Raw genomic sequence first — 26,123 nt, 5'->3', positions numbered from 1 at the left:
TAACCAATGTATATAATAAACACATTTTAACCTCCTATATCTATACAAAAGTAAGCAGAGCTGGCAAGAACCATGGTTGTTTCTGAAAATGCCAAAAACCCGTTTTGGGGGGGGGGGCAGTTTAAACCAGGCTTTTTTGGGGTTTAAACCAGGTTTTTTGATTTAGATATTTTGCTTTATGTATTTATATTACATATTCACAGAAATAAGTTTGTTTCGCCTTGGTGTTATTATTCAACAACGGGGTTATGCTGGAAGAGGTCCCATAAGCTTAAAGAAGTCCGGTCAGTAAATTTCTTAAATTGAGAAACTTTCGCCCTAGCCATCGGGAAAATCCCGTCATTCTTTTAAATGTAAAACAATAACAGGAAAATCCTGTAAAATTTCATTTGCATGTAAAATTTAAAGGTCAACGTATTATAATCAGTACGCTAAAACTGAGTGACACACAATCATAGTCAACGTCTTACGAATAAAATCAGAAAAATAAACACACTGCTGAACAAGACTGCACTTATTTAATATAAAAACACATTTACACGTGACGTTTCGATCTTCTATCCAAGATCCTCATCAGACGTGAGTGTACGTCTGATGAGGATCTTGGATAGAAGATCGAAACGTCACGTGTAAATGTGTTTTTATATTAAATAAGTGCAGTCTTGTTCAGCAGTGTGTTTATTTTTCTAAAACTGAGGTATTAAATTACAAATTTAGTATGTAGGTATCATTGAAAGTCCAATCCAAGCTAATGTTGGAAGCTAAGTAGGCAATCGATAAATTTTACCAATTTTAATCAATATATTTAAGCAACCTTTGCTTCTTTATAAAACAACAGGCATGCAGAAATATATAATTTGGTTTCGTTTTGTATGTTTAGGCTTAACATCCTTACGTAATACCGTGGTTATCAAGGAGAAGACTTTCGCTTAAAGTGACATCCGAAAGAGAACTTGGTTTACACATGAAAAAAGGGTTGTGGTTCGACCGAGAATTGAACATGGGACACCTTGATTAAAAGGTGAAAAGGAAATAAGACTAATGCAGATGGTTTGACATGTGAAACGTCACCATGAAGTTCACACGATTCGCATTTTTGTTCTTTTAATTTTTTTTAGTTTAAACCAGTAATTTTAAAAAAAAAGCTGGTGTAAACGAGCCAACCCTAAGAGTAAAAACTTCTTTCAAAAAATACACAAATAACTAGCAAAATTTATGTAGTATTTTTACTTCAAAATATTCCATACCCTCTTTTTGAAACAAAATAAGATTAAAATAAAACATAAGAGAAATACTTAGATTTGTATGATACAATTAAAGGCTGCACATGGTTCTGTATATTCTTGAAATTCTACAGTCAAGTTTTTTATAACCACCATCAAGGGCGCCCATCAGGGGGGTTAAGGGGACGCTTGCCCCCCCTAGAGAAAAATGTACTTCAGAATATTGAAAATTCAATAGGATTTTTACATTAGTTACAGCAAAATTTGAAACTATTTTTGAAACGTCGCTTATACTTGCCCGTCCTTGGAAACCACAACATGGGCGCCCTTGACCACCATCACGGTTTACCCAGTCCTCAAGGTTTCTGAATTTTTAACAAGAGGGATTCAACATATCATTACGGAACCAAAAAAAAAAAAAAAAAAAAAAGACTACGGAATATATTTAAGTTAAGCTAAATACAACTGCACAACAAACGTGACTGAGTGGTTGGCTTTTGCGCTTCTATCGGGAAGTCCGGGATTCAACCCAGCATTCGACCATTCTGACAAAGCCTTCCTTCATTCCATCTGAGAATGTAGAAATAGTGCGTGTACTGGCCGACTAGGAGTGTAGGAGTTGGCCGACTTCCTTTCTTATTGTTTTTAAATCGTTATTATTACTAATTACCAGCAGTGACGGTTTTGCGAAGGTTAGAGGATCGGTCTTTCGGACTGAAGCCTGTTCTCCAAAGTTGTGGAATGTCTAAAACGAACGAAATATCTATTAGTTAGCCTTTACTCATAAACTTTAAGCTCCCGTCAAATAAAAATTACGAATGTTTAGAAAAACTAAACATTAGTAGTAAGAAAACCCCTCCCAAAACACTTTTTTTAAATTCGCGACTGATTCTCAGTATAAAATGATCTTCAAGGTTGTATCCGGAAGATTATTGCTAAACATATAAACGAAACGAAATATTAGTTATGCCTGTACTCATAAACTTCAAGCTGCTCCCAAATAAAATTAGGACTTTTTAGAAAACGAAACAATCAGAGAAACCCCTCCCAAAGTACTTTTCTAAATCCGCTATTGATTATTTGTATAAATTGGTATTCAAGGTTGTATCTGGAAAATTATTGCTAAATCATTGCACAACTACAGTATAACAGAAATGTGGAAATACGGTTTGACGGACATATTGAAAAACGTATGCTTTGACGGATATATAGAAAAACGTAAGTTTAACTTTCGTGCTAGAAGCTGGAGTACTAAGCTCTTAGAAATGAAACACGGATAACAAACTAAAATGATCTAGAGAAGGAAAAAAATGTCGATAACTCAAAAGTTAAAATAAAGTTAAATAACCTGTAAAATTGCCCTCAAATACTACATTCTTCATGTTAGCTTTAATTCGTAAAATATGTGCTCCATCCATCTTGATGGTGAATTACAGAGCTAAATATGGCATTCAGGTCGTGGAAATCTTATCTAACTATAGAATATACTATAAGAAAGCTATTTGGATAGAAAAATCATGAAAATGAAAAAAGCCAAAATTTCCAAAATTCTCGGTTTTTTTCCAAAAAAGCCGGCTTTTTATGTGAAAAAAACTATCGATTCAAAAAAGCCGGCTTTTTTGCATCTCTAGACAGGATGTACATTTGAACCCCTTGAATTGTTTGCCATTAATTCCGAAAGATTCAGTGTGTTTATTCTTCTGCCATAGTTACTTTGTAATTGGGCCGAAGCTTAATTTATGATTGTATTTAGCTGCATTTTTGTGAAAAGTGAATGAAAACTTTTGTAAAATTCTATGTAACCATAATGCTTGAGTAGTCATCAAGAATTTGAGAAACACGAACATACACACAATTTAGGAAATGTGTTTAATTTCGTTTCTCCAGGTAGTCGACTATTTGTGAGTCCTATTGGACTATACATTCTATTGTACTATACATTAATATCAGTATTTAAAAAGTTAATTAAAAAATAAAAAACTTAGAGACCTTCACACTGTCAATAATGAATGGTTACGGAGAAATAGGGACTATGTAGAGGGCAATGACGAATGTTTTATGAAGTGATTGATTGTGTGTGAAGTCCATTAACAAACATTTCGTAAAATGATTGATGTGTTGACAACACAGCCAGTCAAGGCTACATAAAGGAAATTTAAAATACTTATATGAATATCGTAGACTTTCAATAAAAGACTTGTATCAGAATTTATGGTAAAACTTTTTTTTTCGAGTTTGGAGAACCCTATGGAATTATATTGTACACAGAGATTTTCATTGTTGTCACTTTCTGTTTAATTTTAATGTTTTGAAATCTTATAGTGATTCTTGTTACCAGATTCTATATTTACTTTTGTAGATTTAGAATTTTTATCTTAAAATTCTTGACTATTACTTTAAAACCTGGGCCTATAGTTGAAGGTGTGATCCGAACTACATGTACTCCTTCGGGGATCGAACCCTGGTACCATACATAAACTTTAGTATGAAATGTCAAGCTCCTCCTGGAGTTTATTTGTGCATGTTTTCATAAACTCTTCGTACACTCTTGTTTATATTCGTGAATTCAGATAAAATGAGAAGTGAAATTTTTAACTTTTCATTTGGTTAATGCTAGCAGAATACCTGTTCTTTGCACGGGGAGAATAAGCTTCATTTGAAACATAGAGCCGTGAATTTGGATTTAAGAAACGGCATCGGATGTGTCATTGTTCGTCTTAGCGACCTCGAAAACTATGGATTCGACACTAATATCGGCCATTTCCGATTATTCTTAAATATCTCCCCTTTCCCATCCCATACTTGTACAGTCAAAGTGAAATGATAAAATATCATCCTAGGCCTGAACCTCAGCTTTGTGGCAAATTTGATTGGGGTCGATCGCGTGGTTCAAGAGGTACAAAGTCACAGACATCAAAGGACTTTTTTATGTATAGATTGGAATTCTAAATTTATATATTTACTTACAAAAATGTCAAACATAAATCTTAAACCATTTTACACTGAAACAGTCTAACACAAAATAAATAAGAAAGAGTATATCCAAGAGGATAAAATTACAAGAAAAAAAAAATAAACTATAAAAAAATACCAAATTTGCAGACATCAGTTTTGTTCTGAAATGTTTGAGCAAAAGTATAAACCTCAAACGATGCACTGTTATACAATGCTACCAACCTGACAAAGAACATTGTACAATTGAAAGTGTGATTGATTTGTGTATTTATATCCTGTGTTAGCAACGACTCTATGCAGGATGAGACCTATAGTTTAAATTGCGATCTGAAATACAGTAGTTAGTTCAGTGCTCTCCCATCCGAAATTTGACCCAAAATCTCGTGTATCAAAAGCTTCACTAGACCAGCGAGGAGGGCTGGAACTTATAAGAATTAGAAAATGTAATTTCCGGATCACTTAACATTTCTTGAAACTATTATCATTAATAAATAACGATGAGCAATTTTCAACTAGTAATGAGTTTGTCAATCGAATAAAAAATCGTCCTTCATAGATGTTAGCAAATCTTTATTAAGTATACGCTGCAAGTTAAAAAGGTTCGTTCAATGTATTTTCCATGAGTCTTGTTCTAAGTAAAGGATAGTGAAACTTCTTTGCGAAAATTTGACTAAACCCAAATATCAACTTCGATAGCTCGTAACTCGCGAACATATTAAAATATTTCACGTGCATACTAAGCAAGTCAGAGTCTACCTGCATGTCTTGTTTAGTCAAGATTGCGTGAGTTCTGTAGCTCGTGTGATATATAAAGGTCAATATCTATCTTCATGCCTTGTTTAGTCAAGATGGGATGAGTTCTGTAGCTCGCGTACGGTATAAAAGTCAGTGCGTACCACCATGCCTTATTTAGTCAAGATCAGATGAGTTCTGTAGCTCGTGCACGATATAAAAGTCAATATCTATCTCCATGCCTTGTTTGGTCAAGATCGGATATGTTCTGTAGCTCGCAAACGATATAAAAGTCATTGCCTACTTCCATACCTTGTTTGGTGAAGACCAAATATGTTCTGTAGCTCGCGTACGATATAAAAGTCAATATCTACCTCCATGCCTTGTTTAATCAAGCTCGGATATGTTCTGTAGCTCGCGCACGATATAGAAGTCAATATCTATCTCCATGCCTGTTTGGTCAAGAACGGATGATTATATTATCTTTAAGTTTTACGTCCCATGGTCATGCCGGTTAGGCTAAAGGAGACGGTGATGATGAGAGATGAGTGAAATGGTGGAATGAAGAAAGTGGGAGGAAACGGGATGAGTTCTGTAGCTCGTGCACGATATAAAAGTCATTATCTGTCTCCATGTCTTATGTTTAGTCAAGATCGGATAAGTTCTGTAGCTCGCGTACGATATAAAGGTCAATGTCTATCTCTATGCCTTGTTTAGTCCAGATCGGATGAGTTCTGTAACTCGCGTACGATATAAAAGTCAATGTATATCTCCATGCCTTGTTTAGTCAAGATCGGATAAGTTCTGTAGCTCGCGTGATATATAAAGGTCAATATCTATCTCCATGCCTTGTTTAGTCAAGATCGGATAAGTTCTGTAGCTCGCGTGATATATAAAGGTCAATATCTATCTCCATGCCTTGTTTAGTCAAGATCAGTTGATATCTGTAACTCGCATGTAACATTACTTAATAATTAATTGAATGTATGCATCTCGTACATTTCTAGATTTCGTCACTGGGTTAGAAAAAAAATCATTATCGATTATTAAAAGATAAAAATATGCTAGTTACTGAATAAAGAGCAGTATATATGTTAGCAGTATATGTATTGAAAAAAAAATCCTTAGCGCAACGGTATCATTCTAAATTATCCAGGAACATGCAGCAGTGACACTTCCAATGACGACTCTAAGATTATAGAGAATATGATATAAACAAATTAAGTTGATTTTTGGAAAATTAATTTTATTTGTTGTTAACTGGATTACTGAAATCACAATTGTTGAAACTGAAACATCATATAACATGACAATTGAGATTCACTATTTATTTGATGTCCTGTATACATATTGTAAATCATTGTAAATTAACTTGCAATATTTTGTAACGAAGTAGTTCATGACATTTAAATTTATGTACAAAAAAACTAATATTGTTTTATTATCCTCTTTTTAATCTCCTTATTAATTTGTCGACAATTGATAGGGAATACGTAACTACACTACTTACTCTGGATGTTCTTTGAATTCCTAGCAGATGAATTATACTCTATGCTTGGTCCCTTATGAAAAGTTTTTTTTTTTCTTACAACATGTGTTCTATGTGCGTAATGGCATTATTAACAAAGTTCCTAGTGACAGGGTTGAAACTTAAATTCAACATTGTTGTTATTCTTTTACGGATTATACAATGACCTAGTCATTGTTCCAAGTACATATCTTTATCTGACGACGGGGTTAATCATATTCCCTTCTTAATGATCATTACATCTCACTATTATCAATACTACATAGTTCATTTCCTTATGCAAGTTTATCCAATAATTATAGTATTGGACTCAGCCACAAAATTCAGCATAGTACGGACCAATAACAACATAATAATACTTAACCTAATCTAACGTTACCTACCCTAATCTAACTAACTTAATCCTATAATTGATATATTCATTAGTGTTGATAACAATAGGGAAATTAACTATGCATATATTTAAGGACCAAAGCATAGGCATCATCCAGATTGAGTACAGGATAGCAAATGAGATATTCTTATTTGTTTATTTCCGTATTCATTTAACTGATTGTTTTATGATTATTAGCTTCCAGCTAATTACAACTGCCTAAGATTGTTTTTATTAATGGCTTAAACGCTATCAGTCTTCAGTAGCTAATTCATATCGAAATAGCGTGGATAAATAGTTCATTTTAACCCAAATATTTACATAATCCAAAAGAAGTCATATTCCACGTCTGGTTAACTATAAATTTCAATAATAAAGATGGATCCAACATTTGAAGCAAAACAAGTTAGGACACGCCCCCCTCATAGCTTGTCTGTGTTTGTGTGACAGGACGAAGACAAATTACTTACTCATAATAATGCATTATAACTTCAACGTAACCAGAACGGATATACTGACAGTCACTTATAAAAAAACATTTAATTAAGTTCATTTGGGAATAATAATCGATCAGGTGAAGCAGGATTTATTATAATGTCTCCTTTATTATGTTCGAATTTAGATAATAACTTATTTGGAATGTCAATCTCATTACCTGTGCTCTCCTTACCAGGTACGTCTAAAATGCAGTATATATTTTCTGCAACTACTTTTTATCACTTTATAGTTCTATTGTAGCTTCTTCTGCTACAAAATTTTAATTAATTTTGTTGACACTTAATTGCACGATCCTAGCTTCTTCAAATCTTCACATCGTAACACCCCGTAAATCATCGTGCCCTCTCGGAGCAGACTAATGTTTACATCTATAAACAAATTTTAGAGTACTTTAATCCCATTAATTTTAATACTTAAATTCTTTTCTCATTAAAAGAAAACTACTCTCTATATTCATTTCTAATTACACGATTTTCATTTTGAAAAATTATTTATTCTTTCCACTCACGTAGTCCATCCTGTTATCTGATTATAAACATGACTCGTTTTTATTGAAGTTATGTACGATAAACCAAAAGGTAAGTTTCAAAATACTACAAAACTGATTCAATTTACTCTCGTAATTCATCTAAAATGTAATAAAAATTTATTATGCCCGTTATTTCTTAGAATTGTTGCTTTACTGCCGTGCATGACTAAATTTTTACATATTAAACAGATCGGATTTAGGCGTAATACGTAATGTTTGTTTACATCCGTCACATTTAATTGTCATCATATTATACAAAATTCTATATTGTTCTACTTCGGTTTTTAAACAAAAGAAAAGGCTATATCCCTCCTAAATTTTAATGTTGTTAATAATTACTGGTGTTTATATCAAAATATTCGCTTATTTAAATGAATTTTTATTACGCACTATTATTCACAATCGAGATAACAATATAAGCCTACTCAAAACGAACATATTGTAAACATGTACCCTTGTACATAAATATCGTATTTAAACGAATAATGTTTAAAAGTAAACAAGCAAAAATTAACAATAACATACATTTAATAACAATTATTGAGTGGAATGTTACGATTCGTGGAAAGCACGATCGTAACATTTTTCCTCTTTGGCGGCTTAAAAAAAATTTATTTCTTACAAGAATTAAATTTTTTTCTATCTGAAATTTTTTAATATTTCCTTCTTTTTTTCTTCCGAACAGTCAAACAACTTTATATTTGAAAAATTTTGTTTCGGAACTTCCTTCCCATTCACATCTTTTAAATCCACGTAATTTCTTTGGGCGTCAGTGACAACATATGGACCACTATAAACTGGCATATATTTATGTGTAATTTTCTTGTATGCATCTGAGAGGAAATGCGTTCGTGTCATTACCAAATCTCCTATACGAATTTCTTTAGGCTTAGGTTGTTTCAATTGTAATTTTCTCTTCCGTTTCGTTAGCATTCGGGGATGAACTTGGATGTACCTTTTAGAATCTTCTGTATCTTTTAACTCTGAAGGCCATGGAAAATTTTCTCTGAATTTATTGGTTGCCGAATATGAAATGAATATTTCTGCTGGTGTATTATCTACGCTGCTATTGTATGAATAATTTAGAAGATCTTGTGCAAATTTCAACACTTCTTTCCATTTCGTGTGGTTATTGTAACACATTAAGCGGATTATCCGATTAAGCTCTCTGTGTGACCGTTCAACGATCCCGTTTGCTTTCGGATTATATGGGGTTGTTAGAATATGTTTTATTTTATGGTCTGCGCAATATTTTTTCCACTTCTCAGACATAAATTGTGGACCTTTGTCCGACACAATTTGGTTGGGATAAGGAATTATATAAAAATACTCCTTATCAAGAACTCTAATAATTTCTGTTATGGTTGCAGTTTTCAATGGCAAATAGCATACAAATCGGCTGTACACATCAATAATCGACAATATGAAATAATAGCCATAACTACCGGGTAACTTTCCTACGATGTCAATACATACTTTCTGATGTGGTTTATCTGCTTCAATATGGAGTTCTTCTCGGGCCACAATTTGATTTGAAAATTTTGTTCTCGCGCATAGCTCACAATTTTTAATATATTGTGTAAACATCTTTCTTTGTTTTCTCCAAAAGAATAAATTTTGTGCTACTTTCATACATTTATTTATTCCGAAATGCCCTGTGTTATGAATACGAGCAATAATCCTGTTAGTTAGGGAAACGGGTATTACAAGCAGCCAAGGTTTCAATTTAGATTTCCTAATAAATATTAAGTTATTAACTAACTTTATTTCTGCATTCTCAGGAGCGTTCTCTAGTCTCTGTTTTAGCAACTGACAGTAATTGTCTGTAGATTGCAGATCCACCAGTTCCTGATACCCAAACCAATTTTCTTGATCATATATCACAAAATTTATACGATAACGTGTCAGTTCATTTGGAATTTCTGGAGTATTTCTGCTGAGTATGTCTGCTATCTGATTATCTGTTCCTTTGATATGTTGGAAATTTAGATCAAAACGCTGAAGCTTTAATAGAATTTTTGTTGTTCTAGGATCCAAATTTTGAAGTGTAAATGCAAAAGTGACTGCACTATTGTCACAGTGAACTGTGACTTTTCTTCCTAGTATGTAATAAGAAAAATGCTCACACAGGAATAATACTGCCAACAATTCTAGTTGAAAAACTGAATACGAAATTTCATATAATTTCAATTTCCTGCTCGCATATTCGATAATAAGTAAATCTCCGGTTTCATTATATTGCGCCAAGTAGCCTGCTAAATTTTCAAAGCTTGCATCCGAGAACAGATGAAATGGTTTTTCAAAATCAGGTTGACTTATAGCAGGTGGTTCACTTATCAATATCCGTAATTGCTGAAATAATTCTAATACCTCTGGAGTTAACTTAAATTTATTATTTTTCTTTAAAAGATCGAACAAGGGTGCAGTTAAAGCTGCGAAATTTGGTATAAATTTCCGTCTCCAAGATAACAATCCTAGAAATGATCTAAGTTTCTTTTTAGTCGTCGGTGTTGGAAAATTCTTAATAGTCTCGTTTTGTTTTGGATTGGGTTTTATCTCATTTCCGTTTATAACATGTCCCAAAAATAAAATTTCTTCTTGAAAGAATTGGCATTTCTTGAAATTCAGTGCAAAATTTCCGAACTCTAGAATTTTAAATATTTCCTCCAGATGAACAAAATGATCTGCCATGTTTTTGCTAAAACATAAAAGATCATCAAGGTATATAATTACAAAATGTCTGGTCTCGAGTCCAAAGTATGAATTCATTATATTTTGAAAAATGCTTGGGCTAGACTTTAATCCCATTGGAAGGACACAAAGAACATATTGTCTGCCCAAGTAAATGAAGCTGGTACACTTGTATGAATCAGGGTGGAGTTTAACCCCATAGTATCCCATTGTTGCATCCATCGAACTAAAAATTTTTGCATCAGCAATTCGGGTAAGTATTTCGTTAATCGGTTCAACCTGAATTTTTGGGGAAATGACTTTTTTATTCAATAATCTCAGATCAATCACGGGTCTAACTCCTCCAGAAGATTTTCGTACACAATGGATTGGGTTCCTATAACTACTCGGGCTTTCCTTAGCAATCCCCAATGCTATCCACTTCTTTATTTCAGATTCAAATTCTGCTTGCATGGACTGAGGCACAGGATAGATTCTCCCTATAACAGGTTCATTATCTGTGAGCTCAATTTTATAAGGCTCACATCGAATAGGTTTAGGATATTCGTTAAATAAATGCTTAAACCGAATTAATAACTGCAGCAATTTGGTTTTTGTTTGATGGTCCAAATTTTTACGTTCGTTGACATAAGTCTCTAATTCATGTTCCGAAATTTCACCATAATCATTAGATTTAGAAGCCAGGATATTACACCTATCAGAGGGTTTACTATCAGTAATTCCTAAGGATAGATTTTCCTGATCACATGAAGTTTCCTGGTGTTTATTATTCAATTGTACTAATAATATCTTTGGGTAGGAAATATCTAACATCACTGTTTCTGATTTTTCATTTTTCAAAATTAATTTTCTGTTTTGACTGTCTAAAATTACGTTATATTTTATAAAGAATGGTGAACCAAGTAATAAATCAGCTTTCATATCTTTTACTACAAAGACAGGGACGTTAAATAAACTTCCTTGAATATTTAAGGTTAACTCCAATGAGCCTTTAACTGAGAAATTATCTTTACCCGCGAAAGCACTTAATTGCATTCTGGATACCGGTTTGAGTTTTGCTGAGGGAAAAGAATTTTGTAATGACGACCAAATATTTAAATTCAAAAGATTTACCTCAGCTCCAGTGTCCAATATGCAATTCACATGCACTCCTCCTACTTCACAATTAACCATGGGTGACGGAAAGATCTCAACGTTTGTACAATCAGCGGCAAAAAACCTGCAACATGAGGATGTAAGTTAATTGTGAAACTACGCCTAACAGCACAGGGAATGAGCATAACGTCTAAGTGGGACGAATCACACCAGGATAAAACTCGGCATCCTCCCGTGCACACTTATTTTGGAGCAAAAGACTTCGTCATTTCACAATAAACTTATATGCTCATGTTGCAGGTTTTTTGCCGCGGATTGTACAATCATCTTCCTCGTCATCTTTCAAGACAAAACAAATAATGAACTTTACCGGCTCTGATGTGATTTTTGAATTTTCATTGTTCCAATTGTTTTCTTTTTTCGGGGAGGGAAATTCCGGTGAGCAGACGCCATCCTCCCCTAAGAGCGACTGCTCGGTATGTTTTCCGATCTCCCGTTATTTCCGACTGACGAATAACTAGAGCTACTGGAATTAATTCCTACCGCCGAATACGGAGGATTTAACGCCGAAGTTACTGTTGTCATTACTGGGACTGGTAGTGATGAATTGAACATAGTCATTGCAGGATAATGTCCGAATGACTTTATTCCATACGTATGAGGAGGTAAATATGGTGGAGGAACTGGGTTATAATTCGCCATTGACAGTGGAATGGGTCCACCTCCCGAACCAGGACTCCAGTTTGAATAACTGGGACCATATCTATTACTGTTATCACTCCAATTTCGATGTTTGGAAGGGTTATTATAATTTTTGTTTTGATCAAATTTCCATTTGTTACTGTCTTTGCCAAAATTACTCCTTCCAAATCTTTTGTTTATTCTTATAGGTTCAGTCTGGACAGCATTATCAGTTTTTACTTTCTTACCCCTTTCAATTCCAGACTGTCTAATAGTCGGTCTTTTGATTGGTGACTTCAGATAATTTAGATTTTGCTTTTCCAAATTGGAAGGATGACCTTCCATGTCTTCCAATCTTAAAGTTAATTCCTGTACAGTGTTAACTGTTCCTAACTTAAATATTTTGGCCTCCTCTGCAGGTAGGCAATCTAAAATTAGATCCTTAAGCTCCTGGTCAGAGGGTGAACTCACCACCGAATGGTAAGTATCTATAATGTACCATACGAAGTCAGATAATGATGAAAATTTAGCTTTGTCATACCGCAGTGAGTGGAGACGGCGCTTTTGTGCCCTCTCTACTTGCGGAGATATATATTGTAACTTAAACAATTTGAGAAAATCTGCAAAAGTTCGGATTCGAGTTTCAACACTTCTATACCATGTCTTGGCAGATCTTTGGAGACACCAGGATACTATGTACCTTTTATCCTTTTCCTTAAGTCGGTACATACTCATACTTTGTAATAAATCATCTAGGAAAATCCTAGCAGATCCTGAGGTTTTCCCGTCAAACTTGGGGAAATGATGAAGATTTCTTAAGTAGTCTCCCGATCGTCTGCCTGATATAATATCAGATGAATCATCTTTATTAGTTTCATTTCCCGAAATTCCTCCAACCTCTCGTCTTTCCGCATTCCTAGAGATTGAATTACTATTAACTCTATGAACTTCAGACTTAATTCCGCGTACTCTACCATGCCGATTACGATTTCTAATTCTACGGTTACAGAACGAGGTTCTAGTTTCATCTTCATTATTTTCGTGTTCTGAATTAGCTACTGAGGAAGAAGCGCTACTGCTATTGTTACTTATATCCATTGCAATTTCTTTCAACCGAGTCTCATACTCATTGTTTTTCTCTTTCGATCTCCCTAACTCACTACATCGATGTTCAGGTTTACTACCCGACGGAGGATCAACAATAATAGGTCCTTCTTTCTGTTTTTCCTGCTTATCTAAGCAACATGAAAGTTTCTCGAATCGTTCTCCTAACTTATCAATATTTTCTTTAATAAGATTCTCGCATTTCTTATTAACTTCATGTACCTTCTGATCTACTAATTTATCCAACCTCTTTTCCTTTTCACTACACTTTTCTAAACTCTTTTGGAACGCATTCATCGTATCATATTCTAAAGCTTTTATCTGATCGGACATCTTTTCATTTGCTTCTTGCAAATTTTTACATTGCTCTTTTACTTGACTACAATTTATCTCACACTTCTCTTTAATAGTATTTACTTCTACACTTAATTTAGAGAAATCCTTAACTAAGACACTTACTTTATTTTCCATATTTACTGATATTGCAACTATATTCTCATTAACTTCTTTTTCAATATTTAACAAATTCTCCTTCATTTTTCCCATATCTTCAACAACAATATCAAAATTTTCAAAACACTTAGCTTTCACATCATTTAAATTTTCCGTTAACTGTGACTGAACCAATTGGATTTCAGACTTTACTGTTAACAATTCGGTTGACACTTTGTCATTCAAATTCGAAATATCTGACTTTACAGAACTTATATCAGCTTTTATAGAATTGATATCCGTTTTTACTTCCGTCTTTATAGATTTGTCCAACTCCCGAATATTCGCTTTTACTTCAGCCTGCACCAAACTAATATCTCTCGACAATTTCTGCTGGAATCCTTCCATTAAACATTTCAGAGTTTCCAACAGCGGTCCCCCTCCAATTTCAATTTCAGGTGGACTTCTAACTATTTCCCTTGAGGGTCGATTAATTCCAGCATCACAATTTTCTTGTCCCGAACGAATATTCACCGCTGTTTCCTTAAGAACTGGGACACTAATAGTTTCATTATCAGTTTTGCAACCTGCTTCATTACTTTGTACACTATCACTAGAACTTTCCCCAATATCAATTTCGAGTACACACTCCTGGCATACCCAACTATCATTATTTTGCCTTATTGACTCAACTTCTAGTTCCGACAACTTTATGCATGTCACATGAAAGATTGCCTCACATTTATCGCAAACAACGGATTCGCTACTGTTCGGAATCCTCTTCCTTTCACAACATTTATGAACTTTTGGTTCCATATCACTAGCACTAAAATCGATAAACATATATATTTCATAAAAATTTCGTCCGTCACACACCCACAGACAAACCAATAAAGGGAGAGGATAACGTCCACAAAACACTTACCTCATTTGCTTACTCATCTACTAGCGACTACAGTCTCACCAGAAGTGTACACTCCACATTTAAATTTTCTCTAGTTAAATTAAATCAATCCTGGCTGGGTCGCCAATTTGTAACATTACTTAATAATTAATTGAATGTATGCATCTCGTACATTTCTAGATTTCGTCACTGGGTTAGAAAAAAAATCATTATCGATTATTAAAAGATAAAAATATGCTAGTTACTGAATAAAGAGCAGTATATATGTTAGCAGTATATGTATTGAAAAAAAATCCTTAGCGCAACGGTATCATTCTAAATTATCCAGGAACATGCAGCAGTGACACTTCCAATGACGACTCTAAGATTATAAAGAATATGATATAAACAAATTAAGTTGATTTTTGGAAAATTAATTTTATTTGTTGTTAACTGGATTACTGAAATCACAATTGTTGAAACTGGAACATCATATAACATGACAATTGAGATTCACTATTTATTTGATGTCCTGTATACATATTGTAAATCATTGTAAATTAACTTGCAATATTTTGTAACGAAGTAGTTCATGACATTTAAATTTATGTACAAAAAAACTAATATTGTTTTATTATCCTCTTTTTAATCTCCTTATTAATTTGTCGACAATTGATAGGGAATACGTAACTACACTACTTACTCTGGATGTTCTTTGAATTCCTAGCATATGAATTATACTCTATGCTTGGTCCCTTATGAAAAGTTTTTTTTTTTCTTACAACATGTGTTCTATGTGCGTAATGGCATTATTAACAAAGTTCCTAGTGACAGGGTTGAAACTTAAATTCAACATTGTTGTTATTCTTTTACGGATTATACAATGACCTAGTCATTGTTCCAAGTACATATCTTTATCTGACGACGGGGTTAATCATATTCCCTTCTTAATGATCATTACATCTCACTATTATCAATACTACATAGTTCATTTCCTTATGCAAGTTTATCCAATAATTATAGTATTGGACTCAGCCACAAAATTCAGCATAGTACAGACCAATAACAACATAATAATACTTAACCTAATCTAACGTTACCTACCCTAATCTAACTAACTTAATCCTATAATTGATATATTCATTAGTGTTGATAACAATAGGGAAATTAACTATGCATATATTTAAGGACCAAAGCATAGGCATCATCCAGATTGAGTACAGGATAGCAAATGAGATATTCTTATTTGTTTATTTCCGTATTCATTTAACTGATTGTTTTATGATTATTAGCTTCCAGCTAATTACAACTGCCTAAGATTGTTTTTATTAATGGCTTAAACGCTATCAGTCTTCAGTAGCTAATTCATATCGAAATAGCGTGGATAAATAGTTCATTTTAACCCAAATATTTACATAATCCAAAAGAAGTCATATTCCACGTCTGGTTAACTATAAATTTCAATAATAAAGATGGATCCAACATTTGAAGCAAAACAAGTTAGGACACGCCCCCCTCATAGCTTGTCTGTGTTTGTGTGACAGGACGAAGACAAATTACTTACTCATAATAATGCATTATAACTTCAACGTAACCAGAACGGATATACTGACAGTCACTTATAAAAAAACATTTAATTAAGTTCATTTGGGAATAATAATCGATCAGGTGAAGCAGGATTTATTATAATGTCTCCTTTATTATGTTCGAATTTAGATAATAACTTATTTGGAATGTCAATCTCATTACCTGTGCTCTCCTTACCAGGTACGTCTAAAATGCAGTATATATTTTCTGCAACTACTTTTTATCACTTTATAGTTCTATTGTAGCTTCTTCTGCTACAAAATTTTAATTAATTTTGTTGACACTTAATTGCACGATCCTAGCTTCTTCAAATCTTCACATCGTAACACCCCGTAAATCATCGTGCCCTCTCGGAGCAGACTAATGTTTACATCTATAAACAAATTTTAGAGTACTTTAATCCCATTAATTTTAATACTTAAATTCTTTTCTCATTAAAAGAAAACTACTCTCTATATTCATTTCTAATTACACGATTTTCATTTTGAAAAATTATTTATTCTTTCCACTCACGTAGTCCATCCTGTTATCTGATTATAAACATGACTCGTTTTTATTGAAGTTATGTACGATAAACCAAAAGGTAAGTTTCAAAATACTACAAAACTGATTCAATTTACTCTCGTAATTCATCTAAAATGTAATAAAAATTTATTATGCCCGTTATTTCTTAGAATTGTTGCTTTACTGCCGTGCATGACTAAATTTTTACATATTAAACAGATCGGATTTAGGCGTAATACGTAATGTTTGTTTACATCCGTCACATTTAATTGTCATCATATTATACAAAATTCTATATTGTTCTACTTCGGTTTTTAAACAAAAGAAAAGGCTATATCCCTCCTAAATTTTAATGTTGTTAATAATTACTGGTGTTTATATCAAAATATTCGCTTATTTAAATGAATTTTTATTACGCACTATTATTCACAATCGAGATAACAATATAAGCCTACTCAAAACGAACATATTGTAAACATGTACCCTTGTACATAAATATCGTATTTAAACGAATAATGTTTAAAAGTAAACAAGCAAAAATTAACAATAACATACATTTAATAACAATTATTGAGTGGAATGTTACGATTCGTGGAAAGCACGATCGTAACACGCATACATATAAAAATCAAAGCCTACTTCATCCCTGGTTTAGTCAAGATCGAATGTGTTCTGTAGCTCGCGTACGATATAAAAGTCAGTGCGTACCTCCATGCCTTGTTTAGTCAAGATCGGTTTGTAGCTCGCATACGATATATATTTGATCAATTTTATATTAAAAAAATCCAATACAAGGACGATATCACGTTGAAGCAATAGTAATAATAATAACAAAGTGTTTAATTGTATAAATCATTCTGAACGCTGAACAACTGTGCTGTGTTTATGAACGGAAATTTGTAAAGTAAACGTGTTAATACGATTCAAACAGGAAGTAAATGGTCGAAGACACATATAAAATGTCTTACATAGTGTAGTATTTTTAAGAGAAATAAAAGTTTCTCCATTGAATATCGAACATTTTCATAATAGAACATAAATTCTACTTTTTTTTTTTTCTATTGTTACTAGACCTAACGCCACTACAAGTCTTCTGGATGTGTTTAATGTTGTGTTTGCTCTGCGAAGAAAGGTGTTGTCTACAAAAATGCATTCCCTTGCTGGCTTAAACAATGAAGAATTTGGATTGGACAAAGCTTCTGCTGAGGAGTACATGAAGAAGGTTAATAAAATTAATGAAGGCGAAAAAGAAATGAGTCAGTCATTTGATAGGGAGAACAGGGTGGATGATATGAGGTTGGATGATACAGGTAAGGATTATACTTTTATATTTTCGGCATTTCGATGCTGATTGAATTGTATGGTAGAGGAAATTTTCGAATTGAGAAACACCAGGTAAACATGAAATGTTTTTGTTTATCACGTTAACATTTCTTTCAGATAGTAAATTTTACGTACTATTCTATTAATACGTAATTCTATTAATATCAAAGCTATTTCTTGTCATCTTACACACACACGAATGTTAGTGAAACTTAAAACAGAAGCGATTCACCATACTTCATGTCCTTTTACAAGTTTTCTTTTCTGTCCAGTTTTTTCATGGTCTCGATGAATACAATTAAATTTGTGATTTTTTTTTCCTTTGGGAAACAGATACCGCCGAGATACAAGATATTTCAGTCTAAAAGTGGTGGATGTTTCTTTGTGTCGTGAAATTAGCGAAAGTATAGATAAGATTTATTTATCTTCAATATAAAGCCAACTTCTGAACAGCTCCCAAAAAATTTATAAAAAAATTAACTTCATTGTAAAAGTAATTTTAAAGATCTGAGTATTTGCTCTGACGTATGTCAAGTGCGATACTAGTGTAATGACAGGTATCTAGAAATTACAAATGCAACGTAATATAACACGGTGAAAGTACATAATAGGTATATTTAGGCACAAAAGTGATAATTGGCTTAATTAAAAGAATTAAAAATAATGTTGAAATCCATTCACTTGAAGACTTATTATTATTATCCCGATTGAAGTAATGTGTAGTGTAAGACACTGCAACAATATATATATATATATATATATATATATATATATATATATATATATATTATTTAAACATAGAGAACTTTAATAGAGTATTTACGTGGATATAAATTATAAAAGTATGAAAAATTTATAATTAATTAAAGTAATTTTGATATATATCTACGTTGTAATTTCTGAGATTTATTACGTAACTGCGAATTTATGTAAGTGGCTTATTCCGTAAGTCAGGGACTTCCTATTATTATTATTATTATTATTATTATTATTATTATTATTATGAAAAATCACCCATGGCTTTATAAAAAATAGATCAACTACAACTAACCTGACATGTTTTTATGGCTGATACTCTTCCTATTTCTAAGAATAATGGTCAGATAGATGTAATTTATTTCGATTTCTCTAAAGCCTTTGATAAGCTACCACATCTTGATTTACAAATTGAAACATTATGATCTTTCCATTGTATTTATTGCTTGGTTAGTATCATACTTGTCCCAAAGAAAGTTTGTGCTTAGGTATAAGGATAGTCTCTCAGATGTATATAACATTTACTCCGGTGTTCCGCAAGGATCAAATCTCGGACCACTTCTATTCCTTATGTTTATTAATGATATAAGTGAAAATTTGGATTGTAAATGTTTGATTTATGCAGATGACCTCAAACTCTACAAACCATTGTAAATTTGGATGATTGTTTGGTGCTCCAAAATAATATTAATAAAATACTACTTTGGTCTAAAAACAATGTACTACCTTTAAATTGTAACAAAACTTTTTCAATGAATATTACGAATAAAGCAAATCCAATTTTTTCACTTATAATATAAATGATACTCCAATTAGAATTGTAGATACTATTAAAGACTTAGGTATTGTTTTTGAGAGTAAATTGCTTTTCAAACAACATCTTGAGAATGTAACCTCCAAAGCGATAAGGAACCTTGGAATTCTGAAATGGATGTCCAAAGATTTTAATTCTGTCAAAACATGCCTTATTCTTTATTATTCCAATGTTAGAAGTCATCTTGATTATTGTTCAATTATATGTAATAGAAGTATAGATTATATATCTACTACTTTGGAAGACAATTCAAAATCTTTTACTTGCGTGGTTACGCTGGAAGTTTAAGTGTTATGAAGGTATGTCGTTGGATGAAGTTAGGCTGTCCTTAGATATGTTAAGGTTGTCTGAAAGAAGGATTATTCTGGATCTTAAAATGCTACATTCAATTCTTCACGGTAATTTGAATCTGTTATCAATAATAACTCTTCGTACAACCAGTTAACATATAAGAAATCCGAAAATATTGAAACCTATTCACTTTCTCAATGATGTTCCTCTGTATAAAATCTTATCAGTGGCCAATGACTTTGCCAGTGTTATTGACATTTTTGATTATAATGTTAGCAAATACAGAGACAGTTATATAATCATTTCACAATCAGCTGAGAGTATTACTTTCTTTTATATAAGAGCATGTTTGTTTTATGCATGATTTTTTTTTTCTGTACATGTATCATTTGTATTTTATTATGTAGTATGTTTATTTTTGCTATTTGCATGTTTTTATTTTGTATGGAAATTATAAGTAGGCAGTTCTGTCTGTAATTTCCAGTATGCAATAAAATATTATTATTATTATTATTATTATTATTATTAAAACAAAAATCCGAAGTATAGCGTTGAATTGTTATTTTTCATTAAGTAAACATCATATCGCAATCCGGAAAGAAAATGACGTGAAACTATAAATCGGCACTGTTTCTGCAATCATATGTTTTTATATTAGGAAGTGTTGTTCAGAAACGGTGAAAGCTACTTTGTTCTGGGATCCTTGTAATTTATGATCTATTTTTCTTTCCATTGTGTTTATCCGGCAGTTTTTACATTTTTCTTTAAACTTCGTGTGTCGAGACCTTGCTCTCGGAAGGAGGTCGAACATATTTTTTAAAAATAAAAAAGTGGAGGGTTAAAATGGTAAATCTCTTTGAATTTAATTTTAAAACTTTTCTGAGTATTAGCAACTATAACTATGATAATATTTGTAAAAAGTGGACTTACATTTCATATAACTGTTTTTTATAGATACTTTATCTAATAGGAAAAAATGTATTGTTTTTTCCACGTACACTTTCTTTTCTTCAACTGTCATTTATGCTGCTTTAATAGCATCATGATCATTAGAAATCGACACCTGTAATATATCCTCCGACATACTCTTATTTCATTTACAATATTTTTAATGCAAACAGTGTAGGCATTTGCGTAATATAGAATATAAAAAATGGTTAGAGAAGCCACAATCATCTTCAAAAATCTTCTAAGAAATCTTCAAAGAAAGGTACTAAGTACCGTTGCATACCACCAAAAACACTTATTACAAATATTCTACCATTATTGGCAGACCTCTTGCTGAAATTGAGAGGTTTTCTTGCGCCACTTTCTCTGTTCATTTTTATCTAAGGATTATTTTCTTTAATATCATCTACGAATTTCGATGTTCCCCCTTTTACCTTCTATCAGATTTCGAATAACAATAATTTCTTCTCAAATAATGTCCTAACCAGTTTCTTTTTATCTTTTGTACCATCTCGACCTTTTGCTAATATTACTAATATGTAACAAGAGGGAAACTCACCTCATGCAACCGTTAAATGAAATATTTGACCTACTGTTTCTGAAGCTCTGCTTCCTTCCTTGGTGCCGTAGAAAAGATGCTGCAATATGTAAGACATTCTGAAGAATCTTTTTGTTCATAGAAACATGATGACTGTATATATGAGAGAAGAGAGTTCCCCCTAGTAGCTTTTCTAAACGTTGCGTAAAATTTATAACTTCTAAAACTTCCAATCACTGGGAAAAAAATGACCACTTATGCTTTTAACATCTAAGTGAATGACAAAGCAACCACACATTTAGAAAGATCTCCAGTATCACCTGTACCTAAGAAGTTTATTGACATAGTAACGAAGTGATTCTTTCTACATCAAAATAAAGCCTTAAAGACTGTCCAACTATCGTTCGTTGATTTTTTAAAGATTATGATCTGACTGGTTTAAATGCAGAAAACTATCTTCTACATTGAAATAACGAGTTGTAGTACTCTCTTTTGTTAGTCCATATGCATCTTATTATTTCAGTTTGAAAGCTACTAATTACTATTATGGGCCATAGTTGCTGTTCCTTTCTCTTTGTTTGTTCTTCCATTTCTTTATCATCATTTAAATTATTGTATTTTTATTGCTTTTTCTTATGGATAGTTTAGCTGCAGACATGAAGGTCTCAGTTATTCTTAGCGTATGTTGCTTTTGTGTGTCTCTTATTCTTATGCGTGTTGTATGTTTTACAGATTTTGATGAAACACAAAGTGAACCTGAAGGTCTGGGTTCAAATCTTGCGTTGGACTCATATGAAACAGCCTGTAAAGTCATAATACAAAGATGTATTTTTCTTCTCATCGGTATAAAGGCTGCAGAACGAGGACGTGACGATGAAATGTTACACGTCGAAAGCGGTACCACTGACAGGTAATAAATTATATTTTACTTGAATATTATAAAGCTTGATTTCTTTGATATTCAGTACCAAAATGGAATAGAATTATATTATGGTGTTCTAGAACAGTGACAAAGGGTCTGTTAGTCTAAGAATACAGTAAAGATTGTCAAATTAAATTTACAAAATAGCCTTATTTTTTGTTACGAACTGTGGAAATAGCGTCTGCACAGACAAGACTGAGTAGCAGCGATAGAGCCTTTTGGACTTCTTCTCTTCCTCCTTTGCAGAACCAAAAATGGAGCTCCCGAATGTATATTTTCCTTTACATGACTTCCCAGTGGAAGCTCATGTGATTCGGATCCGACGTTAAACTGTAGGTCCACTTCTCATATAGACCAGTGGCGGCTAATATTAGTGTTGCAGCGTTGCGCAACGACCAAAGTATTTCAAGAAAAAAATATTATTAGCAGTAGTAGTAAAGAACAGAAAAAATACTTTCTAATACTCCCATATATACTTTAAATAACATATTTTTTTACTTCTGTAACTGTCCGTTTCGTTAATCCGTTTTAAAAAGCGAAAAATAATCCGTCACAGAGTCTATAAATTTATATTGTGTTGCAGCGAGCATACAACGACCAGATTCCTTCAGCGCGGGAATTGGAGCAAATGTTAAGTCTCCTTTCTCCTATCTCAGAAGTTAAAGGGTCTGGTCGTTGCAGTGCTTCTGCAACACAGCACGGTTTCCAGTGAATGAGATTTTTCGCGCTAAATAAGCTTTCTAAATTTTATTTCATTAGCAATTAACAAATGGAATTTCTTTTTATGCATTCATATTTTTATATTACGGTACTTATACTGAAGCAAATCAATATAATGACAATTTAAAAAAAAAGTGAGCAGAATTACAAAATAAGAAAGAAAATATGTAGTAGAGCAGAAATCAAATGAAAGTAGATCCGCATTTACAAGTTAATTCTTAGCTTATATATATAATGAAGGTTTCTTCTACAGTAATTTGTGAACCAAATATTAATAAGTCAATATGCAGAATCCCCCTCTCTGTGGATAGTATTTTAGTATATACATATTTCTTTTATAAAATAAGTATATTTTATACTCTTGATAGAACTGTAAGGTGGGGAACGCCACATTGAATTTGGGACTAGTTAGCAATGCTCAGAGGCGTACCCACGAGGGGGTCCACCGGGTCCGGACCTCCCCAAAATTTCGAAACTCGACTAACATTTGTAGACTTTCTTAACGAACTAGACTTGTTTAACAAAGAAATGATTGATGTAAGCTAAATATTTTATTTTACGCCTCATCATGTACTCTTTCATTTCTTATAGAAATAACCGTTCTATCATTTTTTCTAAAAATATAGGTGACAGTAATTAAGAATTACTTATCTTTTCGGTACAGCAAAAGACAGGTTCGTTATTACCTAGACGTATTAGACCTTCCTCAAATACTTTGGACCCCTCCCAGCTAACATGTTGTTCCTATATCTGGTGGGTTTCAAGGTTGCTTTCCAGAACGTTGATAAACATTGTTTCGCCTCATGTGGAAGTATATTGTGTTCATCGTGCATTGCGTAACAACCAATACGGATGGTTTGGAATGTAGTTTTTTTTTCTTTTATGCACATGTGTGTGTGTGTGTGTGTTTGTGTGTGTGTTGATATATGAATAGGGTTGCCAACTCTGTAAAATAAAAAAAAACGGCACTTCCTCAAAATTCTCTATGATATAGGTCTCAGCGTGAAGTATGCCTGTTCGGACCTATCCATGGAAAGGAAATGTACTATAGTGCATTAACACATATATTCTGTATGTCCTTAGAACATTCACTAATAAGCTTAATAGATACATTGTGCTATAAATGAGAAACTGAAATTGATCAATCGGCATTGGTCAATTTATTGTGTTTACCAGTAACTACCATTTCTTTAATTATCGAAACAGATGAACAAAAGTATAATAATCTTCACGTGACAATTTTGGATTTGGAAAATGAAATTCACTCTTTAAACATATAGTCTCTACTTCAACTATAGGAAATTGCTTTAAGAAGTCCTTTTCCACTCTTAATAAATGTATAAAATTCCTTCAAAGTAAATTTCAAATTTTCGCTGATACAGTCCCTGTCATCTCTAAAATTTTCTAAACAGGTGAACAAAATATATTAATCGTTGATAGATGGTGAAAGGTAACAGTTTTGAGTTTACAGAATGACAGCTATTTTTCAATATCTATATTTCGAACTAGATACAACAACAACAACAACAACAACAACAATAAAAAAAAAAAACTGTTATAAAGGGGCTGGTGAGAAGTTTGTACCCGTCACCGGCTTTAATCAAAATAACAGCATTTTTTCTGGCCAGGCCAATGAAAAGCCGGCCAGTTGACAGTCCTATGTATGAATATGTGACATTCGCAATTCATATACTAGTATTTCTTTTGTATCAGCTGTTTTGGTTATTAGTTATTAGATATAATTTTATTGTGTGTGCTTTAATTCTGTACATAACCTACAAATTCTGAATGAATTGCATATCATGACTTCTGTAAATAACTTACAAAAAAAAATTGCCCAGCTTTCAACTGAGGAAAAACTTACAATTAAGACTTAGACAAAACAAGCAAAGTGCAATTCAGGAGAGTGTTCGAAAGAAAAAAAACGGTTTAAGTTTACAGGACATCTTATGGCAGTAATGTTGTATGCACTAGGTACATTTCCACAATTTATTTGAAATTTTCCTAGATAAATTGTGAATAAAGCGTGTTCAATGTACATTTTTTTATAACATTAATCTCTGCTACAAACTCTCTTCAGTCTACACTGAAGAGGAATTCGAATCACTGTCAGGGACTGAGTTTGCTAAAATGAATTGTTCACAAAAATCTAGAAAAAAATATTTAGTGAATCTACAAAGCTTCTGCAATTAATATTAACTGTACCTATGGCGTCAGTAAAAGAAGAAAAGTTTTTTTTTTTTTCACAACAAAAAGAATTGACACTTTCAAGAAATTGAATGTCCCAAGAAAGGTTATCACCATTGGTTATGCTTTCCATCGAAAAAGACCTGACAATAAGAATACTAGAGTTCAACCAGCATGTATTGGGCAGATTTGTTCCAATCAAAGAGAGAAGAATGAACTTACAAATTAAATAAGGTGATTAATCGGATTAAATGTTCTGCATTTTTTATTTTTTAAAAACAGATTTTTATTTAATTTAACATGTCACATAGCATTTGCATCTAAATTTATGCTGATTAGTCAATGTCAATGAGTCCACTTTATATCTTCTGTCTCCGACCGTTCGTACTGCAACACCCGAAACCACAAACCACCACGGCCGCCACTGATATAGACCCTGTGGCGAACGGGATGCTAAACCTTAATCAACCGATCTTTTATATGCCGGTAAAACATATTTTCTATAGCCTTTTATCTTGGAAAATATGTGAAAACTTGTCTATAAATTGATTCGTTGAAGTTTCAAGCCACTTTTTGGCTATCCATAAGATAGGACGTACACTTAAAGTGTAATCCGAGCTACTACATGAGTTTATGTTTGAGGTAAGCACGCCCTCCCAAAAAGGGACCCTGGAACAGAAGATATATGAATTAGTCATGGCCTCGAAGAGGTACAGTTTGTCTCCCTGTATAGTCATCAGAAAAAGTATATTCACATCAATCTCAGAGCGAATGGACCAACTCGAGACAATTTTTAACTTTTCTTTGCC

At 32.8% G+C, this 26,123-nt stretch overlaps 1 protein-coding gene across 2 annotated transcripts in view; it reads left to right on the top strand.

Annotated features, from left to right (window-relative positions):
• The window catches only part of LOC145666394 (putative E3 ubiquitin-protein ligase HERC1), a 255,934-nt gene that overhangs the window by 80,392 nt on the left and 149,419 nt on the right, over positions 1-26,123 (top strand). For both annotated transcript variants that reach the window (XM_081733597.1, XM_081733598.1), the window contains exons 22-23: positions 17,887-18,125; positions 22,218-22,395. In XM_081733597.1, the coding sequence (XP_081589723.1) occupies positions 17,887-18,125; positions 22,218-22,395 (417 nt within the window). The remainder of the gene's footprint in view (positions 1-17,886; positions 18,126-22,217; positions 22,396-26,123) is intronic.

This window comes from Thermobia domestica, chromosome 12 (genome assembly GCF_964235325.1).
Source record: "Thermobia domestica chromosome 12, izTheDome1.hap1.1, whole genome shotgun sequence".
NCBI lineage: Eukaryota > Metazoa > Arthropoda > Insecta > Zygentoma > Lepismatidae > Thermobia > Thermobia domestica.
The sequence above is the reverse complement of the archived record's forward strand: the minus strand, read 5'-3'. Positions and strand labels throughout refer to the sequence as shown.